This window comes from Chiloscyllium plagiosum, chromosome 12 (genome assembly GCF_004010195.1).
Source record: "Chiloscyllium plagiosum isolate BGI_BamShark_2017 chromosome 12, ASM401019v2, whole genome shotgun sequence".
NCBI classification, from domain to species: domain Eukaryota; kingdom Metazoa; phylum Chordata; class Chondrichthyes; order Orectolobiformes; family Hemiscylliidae; genus Chiloscyllium; species Chiloscyllium plagiosum.
The window spans coordinates 13,362,915-13,371,917 of NC_057721.1; the positions used below are offsets into that span (position 1 = coordinate 13,362,915).

At 41.3% G+C, this 9,003-nt stretch overlaps 1 protein-coding gene across 1 annotated transcript in view; it reads right to left on the bottom strand.

Annotated features, from left to right (window-relative positions):
- Positions 1-9,003, bottom strand: part of LOC122555488 (ralBP1-associated Eps domain-containing protein 2-like) — a 193,834-nt gene that overhangs the window by 95,266 nt on the left and 89,565 nt on the right. Inside the window, exon 3 of the mRNA XM_043701514.1 lies at positions 3,515-3,666. Within this exon, the coding sequence (XP_043557449.1) occupies positions 3,515-3,666 (152 nt within the window). The remainder of the gene's footprint in view (positions 1-3,514; positions 3,667-9,003) is intronic.

Below are 9,003 nucleotides of genomic sequence, written 5' to 3' on the forward strand. Positions count from 1 at the left end.
TCAGTTCGATCTCTTTCCTCACTATCTCCCTGGGTCCCCTTCCAATTTAGGTGCAATCCGTCCTCCTTGTACAGGTCACTTCTACCCCAAGAGATTCCAATGATCCAAAAATGTGAATCCTTCTCCCATACACCAGCTCCTCAGCCATGCATTCATCTGCTCTATCCTCCTATTCCTGCCCTCACTAGCTCGTAGCACTGGGAGTAATCCAGATATTACTACCCTTGAGGATCTCCTTTTGAAATTTCTAGGTAAAGACAATGACTGCAGATGCTGGAAACCAGAGTCTAAATTAGAATGGTGCTGGAAAAGCACAGTAGTTCAGGCAGCATCCAAGGAGCAGGAAAATTGACGTTTCAGGCAAAAGCCTTCACCAGGCCCGAAATGTCGATTTTACTGCTTCTCGGATGCTGTCTGAACTGCTGTGCTTTTCCAGCACCATTCTAATCTTTTTAAATTTCTGCCAAACTCTCTGCAATCTCCCTTCAGAGTCTCAACCTTTTCCCTTCCAATGTGAACAATGACCTCCTGCTGGCCCCTCTCCCATGTGAGAACATTCTGCACCCTCTCTGAGATATCCTTGATCCTGGCACCAGGGAAACAACACACCAGTCTGCTTTTTCTCTGCTGGCCACAGAAACGTCTGTCTGTACCTCTGACTACAGAATTCCCTTACATAATTGATCTCTTGGAAGCCGACGTACCCCTCATTGCATTAGAGCCAGTCTCAACACTAGAAACTTGGCTGTTTCTGCTACGTTCCCCTGAGAATCCATCACCCCCTACATTTTCCAAAACAGCATACCTGTTTGAAATGGGTATATCCACAAAAGATGCCTGCCCTAGGTGCCGACCTCTCTTTCCCTTCCTGGGGTTAACCCATCTATGTGACTGTATCGGAGACTTCCCCCCCTTCCTATAACTGCCATCCATCACATACTGTTGCTGTTGCAAATTCCTCATTGCTTCTAACTGTCTCTCCAACTGATCCACTCGATCTGATAAGATTCGCATCCAACAGCATTTATGGCAGATATAATCCGCAGTAACCCTTAAACTCTCTTTAAACTCCCACATCTGACACGAAGTACATATCACTGCAAAGGCCATTTTTGCTCCTTCACAATCTACAGACCCAGAAAATAACACCGTCTTATTCCTCTACAAAACATTGCCCCAGGTTAAATTAATAGCTATGGCTCATATTTTTAAGTTTAATCAAGAGACTTATCTCCAAAAACATATAATCAAGAAAGAATCCACTGTACTCACTACTGCAGCCTTTCTCTTGGACAGACTTAAAACAACAATTAACTTATCTGATTCTGTGCTATGAACTTCACCCAACAGTTCCTCCAAGATTAGTTGTGAATTTCACTGTCTGTTAATTTTCCCAGATGCACTCCGATGTCCAGCGATACACAAATTCAAACAGCAAAGGCGGTAACTGTGCAGGTTCTCTCTCTCTCTCTCTCCTGCACTGTCCTCACCATGTGCTTCCTTTGTCTGCTCTTCTCCCTTTTAAACTGCTGTTGTTTTGACTTATTTTTCCCCTCAGTTCCAAAACAATGCAACAGCATATAAAACAGTAATTGCTGCTCCTGGCGTTCGAGGAAATCACCTCCAACACCTAAAATACCTCAAAAAAAAAAGGAGCAGCTCTAACAGCCAGAAATTTTTCCCATCCTCCATCTTGGATTATCCAGAATCCTTAAACTTGTACTTTTGAGAAGTCATAGCAACAAGTGCTCAGATTTCTCTTCCCTTATTTTTCAAGCCTGATGTTGCAGCAAATTATCCTATATTTATGTTACCATGGCCAAACCTTACATAGGGCTGGATTCAATATTAACATGCAATTTAAATATAAACATTTAGTTCACAGGGTGTGGGCATCACTCGTAAGGTCAATATTTATTGCCTATCCCCAGTTGCCCAGGTAACAGTTGAGAGTCAACCACACTGCTGTGGGTCTGGAGTCACATGTAAGCATGGCAGATTTATTCCCTGAAGGATTTTAGTGAATCAGATGGCTTTATGCCAAATCAACAATGGTTACACACTCACCAACAGATTATGTTTTTGTTCCAGATTGTTATGGAATTCAAATTTCACCGTCTGCCTTTGTGAGATTCGAAAGCATGTCCCCAGAATATTTGCCTGGGGTTGTGGATTATGAATCCAGTTACAGTATCACTATATCACCACCTCCCAAATCACGGATTATTAAAATGTCCATATTTTACAAAAATGGAAAACAGTGTCCACTGCTATATTAATTCTGGACGATTCATTATTCGTTAAATTCCATGAGACTATCAAGTAGCGGGTGGAATGATGAAACATGCTCCTCATGTATGACTCAAATCGTCCCATTTCAACGAAGTTTTTCTTAAAACATTTCTAACGAAGTTCCACACTGAACACACAAGTGGTGTCATCACCTGAATCTTTACTAGTGAGGTTAATGCAGAATGAAGTATTGCAATCTTCTGGACCTTGTGCACTTAATTTCTGAAATTATTGAATTTGGTCCTGATCAGGAAATGCTTTGTTAATATTTCTATACACACTAGCCCACATTTTCTGCTTTAAAACCAATTCTGTCACATAACCAGCTAACTGTCCCATCTTCTTGATGACATCTGGGAGCAAATGTACACACTGCATGGTTGGGATAAGGATTAGTGACAGCAAATATTTTACCTTTTCAGCAGATTTGTGGCCTATTATTTACATATTGCAAGTCACACATTGGAGAAGGATATTAGTTTATGTAAGTCTTCATTCCTCTACTGGATTTTCTGTTGAATCAGGGCATCTCATTATACTCGAGCAGTTCCAGTGATTGAAACTCTATTAAACTTCCTGGAAAGTTATTCTAAACAAACAATGTTCGCTTCAAGAAGGAGAGGATTTCCTTTTTGATATCAGTTATAGAGTCATACAGAATGGAAACAGACCCTGTGGTTCAACCAATCCAGGCCAACTATGCTCCCAAATTAAACTAGTCCCAGGAGGCTGTGCTTGCCCCGTATCCCTCCAAATCCCTCCTAATCATGAACTTACCCAAATGTCTTTTAAATGTTGTAACTGTACCCGCATCCACCACTTTCTCTAGCAATTCATTCCACACATGAACTCCTCTTTGGAAAAAGTTGCCCCTCATGTCCTCTTTAAAATCCTTCTCCTCTCACCTTAAAAACATACCCCCCATAGTTTTGAGCTCCCCCATCTCAAGGGAAAAAACCTTGCTTTTCACTTTATCTATGCCCCTCATGATTGCCTATCAACTGCCTTGTGAAGTGACCTGGTAAGCTATTCACTAAATGGTATCAGGGCAAGTAGGGTTTGGTAATAAATGCTGGTATTGCCCAGATGCAGATAGTAATTGCCTGACCTCTCTTTTCTATCCACAATCTTGAAGTACTCATTCCATTGACAAATTCGGATGCTTTTTGTAAATTTATTCGAGGTGACTTACCTTGCTGTTTTCATAAATCTGAACACTTACCATTTTTCCTGCCACAGTCTCTATGCCTCTGGAGGAGCTCACTAATGAGATTGTGCGCCCCACTTGCCCATGGATTTCTGCACTTTGGGACAGGTTTCCTTTTTGTATCTCATTGTCAATCTTCAGTGCAGGGAATTGAGGAAGAGGCAATTCTATATAGATTAAAAAAAATTAAAACTCAAGTTTTGCATAGCAAAACCTAACCTTTACAATATCTTAATTAATTGGCAATCCAGTGATCATTTCAGTTTTGCTTCCACTTTGGCTAGTTCCAGCTGTCACACCCCACCTTCAAGAATGGTTGCCATAACAACTGTCAATGGGTTGCATGCTCTTTCCTAAATACTCTGGGGGCTCATCAACTGTACTGCTATAAGTATCGACCCTTTCCAATAAAGGCAGGTAAATCTGGAAAACTCAGTCAAAATCAGCATCTGATCTTTTTCTCCTCAGGTTGCAGAGTTTCAACACGCTGCTGCTGGATCTATTAATCTATTCTGAGTAGTGAGTTGGGTGAGAATAGAAGACATGTCTGTAAAAAGTAAGGCATGGCAAAGCAATAGTGAATTATGTCAACACATTACAGAGTGATGGAACACATTGCTGAAGATGGCAAATTGAAAATCGCACGCTTGACCTTGGAGTCATTGGCTCAAGGTCAGAAGTTTGCTCATAGAAAATAAGAGCGCAGAGCACATAACTCACATGCACCTCCTGGTGGGTGGTGCATGGACAACTGGCAATAAGATGGGAGCAGGTCACTCATTTCCCTCCATCGTGCAGTGTGGCATGTGAAGCAAAATAAATAAAACAACACAACTTTAATTTATACAGTAAGCTAAAAGCAAAATTGTTGGAAGCATCTGATGGAAACATGATCATATCCAATAAATGGTAGCAGCAGAGATAGGGATGAGGTAGCTTAGTGGCAAGACAAAGCTTAATGACCACCCTAACAACTATACCAGCATAAAATGAATAGTAAAATTCAACATCAATATCAGTATGTATTAACAATTATATTCTTTGGTGGACAATAGCACAGAACTGTTCGATTGAACATATGTCTTTAAGATGAAATAAATATTTCAGCTTCCATTGCATCATATTGTCTCTCAATGTGTTTTACTATGTTTCCATACTTCAACAGTCTTCTCTATATACAGATAAATAGATATGGGATTCAGAAAAGTATCACAAATTCTCATCTATTTGAGGATACATACTTAGCAAAATGTTTGGAATGGCTTTGTGCATGGGAAATCACATCTCACAAATGTGACTGTGTTCTTTGAGGACATAACCATAAAGTTTTTAGATTTAGGTTCCCTACAGTGTGGAAACAGCCCTTTGGCCCAACAAGTCCACACCAACCCTCTGAAGAGTAACCCACCCAGTCCCATTTCCCTCTGACTAATGCACCTAACACTATGGGCAATTTAGCATTGCCAATTCACCTAACCTGTACATCTCTGGACTGTGGGAGGAAACCGGAGCACCCGGAGGAAACCCATGCAGACACGGGGAGAATGTGCAAATGCCACACAGTTGCCCGATGCTGGAAAGATTGCTGAGGGTGGAGTGGTGCTGGGCCTTGTTCACTGCTGAGTGGCCATCCCTCTTCGTGTCTTCAGCATCAGAGCATCTGCTGTGGTGTCCAACATGCAGGTGCCTCTTTCCATTGTGCTGTGGTCTTGTGGGGACCCAATGAGATTTCCTTTCCTGGCTGTTTCACACCGGTATCCACTCCCCTGCGTTCGTCGTTTCCTCCACCTCCTCTATTGACTCTGTCAGTTTGGGTGGAGTTTGTGCCACTCGGTCAAGAAAGGCGTCCTTATCCTCCTCCCTGGCTCGTCCTTCTGGGTGCTCCTCGTGGCAGGTTTCTTGCTGGGAGTTTGATACTTTACTGTCCTTCGGGGGCCCCACAGCTCACGTTGCAATGTCTGGCCCTTTGAATGGATACGGATTGGCTTGCTGCTTAAAATTTGAAAATTAAAGCAGTACCTGAATTTACCCAACAATTTTACAGGTCAAATTGTTTTGGCTACTTTAAAAAGTTCCCATAAGCAGCAGTCTGGTGTTTATAAAAGTCTATAACAGTAGTTGGTTCTGATGTAACAATAGTTCCGTTCCTTTGTGTTGAGAAAATCATGCAATAGCCGAGACATTTAAACTAATGGGGCCGGAATTGTATTGTGAATATGCACATTGTACAAATAATGGCCTAAATTCTTCATTGCATTATAGCCAATTTGCTTTGAAGAAGCGCATTATAGCAAAACCAACTGTACCTAATGTTTAGAAAACAGTTTCTTCACTCCAGGTTCCTGACAATCAAGGATCAGTATACAAAGCATCGAATACCGGAGACTACAACCCTGCGTTTCTGGATCTTGTGGTATTTCCCCAGGTGACCACTCATGGACCTTGTGGTATTTACCACCTCTGCCAGTACGTGGTACTGACTAATAAGGGCTGTTTTCAGTGGTCCACCACTACCAAGCTCCCTTTGTCTTGGCCTATTGTGTGATTAATGATGTGACAATGCTGAGGTTTTAAGAGATTATTTGGTCCTGTTTGTTTTGAAGAGAAGTTGTAAGGCTAGGGCAGTGAGGGGTGCTGACTAATGAAGACCACTTGACTAAACAGCTTGGCAGGCCTCGTTTTTTTTAAATAAACCACCTGAATGGGTGTGGCCAGCTCTCTCAAATTAGGTTTTCGGTTTGGTTTATCAGTAACATCAGAAGCTATTGGGGTCTCAGAGTTGGAAGATTCAGTGAATGTCTCCTGGCTGCTACTCTGAATTTTCCTTTGATGTTTCCCTTTTCCTCCTGGATTAGAAAACTGCATGTCAGAATCTGTGTTTGAATTTATCTTTTTGCCAAGAGTGTGTTTATGCGATGTTACTATATTGGAACATAGTAATAGTAATCGGTAATAGTTAATGTATCTTTTATTCAGTTAAGTTTTCCAATAAAGTTATACTAAATTCTTCTTTCTTTTGTTTGTATTTTAACTACACAGCGTTTAAATAAATTATGTTTTTGCTTAATGTCGAATAGGTTGACCAGTCACATTTCATCTGGAACATGGCACTCCAGATTCACCTTAAAAATAAGAAAAATGTTAGGATTTAGGCTACCTTCTTAAAATACTTTGAGAGGGTCTGATCTAATCTGTAACAATAGCAGAGGATGCATCACCATACAGCATCTACAGAAAAGGCACTATTCTTAGAGAACATGAAGATTTATTACATGATAGTAAATAAAATTACATTTGGTCAGACATAAATACTAGGACTTTACAGAACGAATACAGATACATTCACTCCTTCCAAAAGTGGGAGTAGAGCCCCTTGTCTCCATGCACAGCTCAATAGAATGGATGGGGTTCAATGTAACATGAACATTAACCTTTACAGAACCATTTCCTTAAAAAAGACAAATCTGTCATGCCTGGTGGAAACTTAAATATCTTAATTCTAGGTTGCAACAACAACATGTTTTTCTTCAATGGCTCTGTACACGTTAGAAATCTGAGGAAGGTAACTGTGAGGCATCGGCTCAGACATATTTTACACCAACATCCATCATCCAGATGTCAACTGCAGCATAATTACATTTAATGGAATAGGATGTGCTTACACATGCTCCTTCACTGTGCAACGGCATTTAGATCTTCCAAGGAACAACAGTAAGAAGCTGGTCTTTGGGATATAAACAGGAAAGCTAGAAGAAGCAGAGCTTAGCTCTTGTTGGTGCTGGGAACAGCTCGGAAAAATTGTACAAACTGGCTAAATAAACTCTCTCTTCTTCATGAAAAAAAGGAGAGCCAACAAAAAAGACAGAATTGCACAAAGTCTTTTGAAAAAAAAGGAACACTGTAATTTAGCCAAGCTTATAATTAAAGGTGGTAAAGTTATTTGGAATTCTCAAAAGTTAGCAATGCTAGGAAAGCCATGAGAAGACTCACGCTCAAGTATGATGACTTATTAATGTGGGGAAATGGGCTGTGTTTTTCCTTTTATGTCAGAGGTAAAAACATATGGAATAAATTAAATGAAAACAATCAAAAGCACTCCTCTGAACATCCAACTGCTGTGAAATAAAGCAGTTTCTTTGTTCATATCAAGCCCTCCCCTCACCCTGTGCTTACTCCATCTGTCTGCTTGGGGAAACACACGTGTAAAAGACATGAAAATCCTGTATGGGTCACAAGGGGGCATAAACGCTCCAATCCCAGGTCCTTTCTCAGTGCACAGATAGAGAGCAGAGGGAGCCAACTGCTAAAAAGGCAAGGCAGGCAAAAATTGCCTGTGGTGTAAATGACACCTCCGAATGAGAGAAAGCATTGACAGCAGACGTGAATGTGTAACATTGTGAAAATAAACAAATAGGAGTTTTTTTTTAAAAAAGCGAACACTTTATTTTTTAAAACATCAATATTGTCACAGCACTGAAGATCTTCAAATAAAATACCAGATCTTCCTGGTGCCGCTCACATTGAATCCAAACACTGCTCCCATGCATCTCACTGGGATGCCACAGTTAAGTCGATGAATGCAGACTAAACTGACTGCCCGGTTCAGCCAGCACTTGCTGAGATGCCAGAGTTAGTGTATCACCTGGATACTGTACCACCCATCCAAACTGTTTTGGTGCAATCCACATTCAAAATGCTCATGCTGCCTCACACTCCAGTAATTCTGGCATTTTCCAGTTTTGATTCACGTTTCCATCAGCTTCAATTTCTTGCTTTCATCTTTGTGTAAGAGTTAAGAGTTTTAGACAAGAATGTTTATCCAGTTCGGAGGAAGGGTCACCCAACCTTACACGTTCAAACATTTCTCTTCATAGCTGCTGCCAGACTGACTGAGCTTTTCCAGCAATTTAGAACATAGAACATTACAGCGCAGTACAGGCCCTTCGGCCCTCGATGTTGCGCCAACCTGGCATACCAATCTGAAGCCCATCTAATCTACACTATTCCATGCACATCCATATGCTTGTCCAATGACGACTTTAAGTACTTTTAAGTTGGCGAATCTACTCCGTTGCAGGCAAATCATTCCATACCCTTACTACTCTGAGTAAAGAAACTACCTCTGACATCTGTCCATTATTTATCATTCCTCATTTTAAAACTATGCCCCCTCGTGCTCGCCGTCACCATTCTTGGAAAAAAGCTCTCCTTGTCCACCCTATCTAACCCTCTGATTATCTTATATGTCTCTATTAAGTCACCTGCTGGAAATGTGTTGCTGGTAAAGCACAGCAGGTCAGGCAGCATCCAGGGAACAGGAGAATCGACGTTTCGGGCATAAGCCCTTCTTCAGGAATGAGGAAAGTTTGTCCAGCAGGCTAAGATAAAAGGTAGGGAGGAGGGACTTGGGGGAGGGGCGTCGGAAATGTGATAGGTGGAAAGAACAAACCATTATCTCCCAGACCGTCCATAACCTCATCACCTCGGGGGATCTCCCATCCACC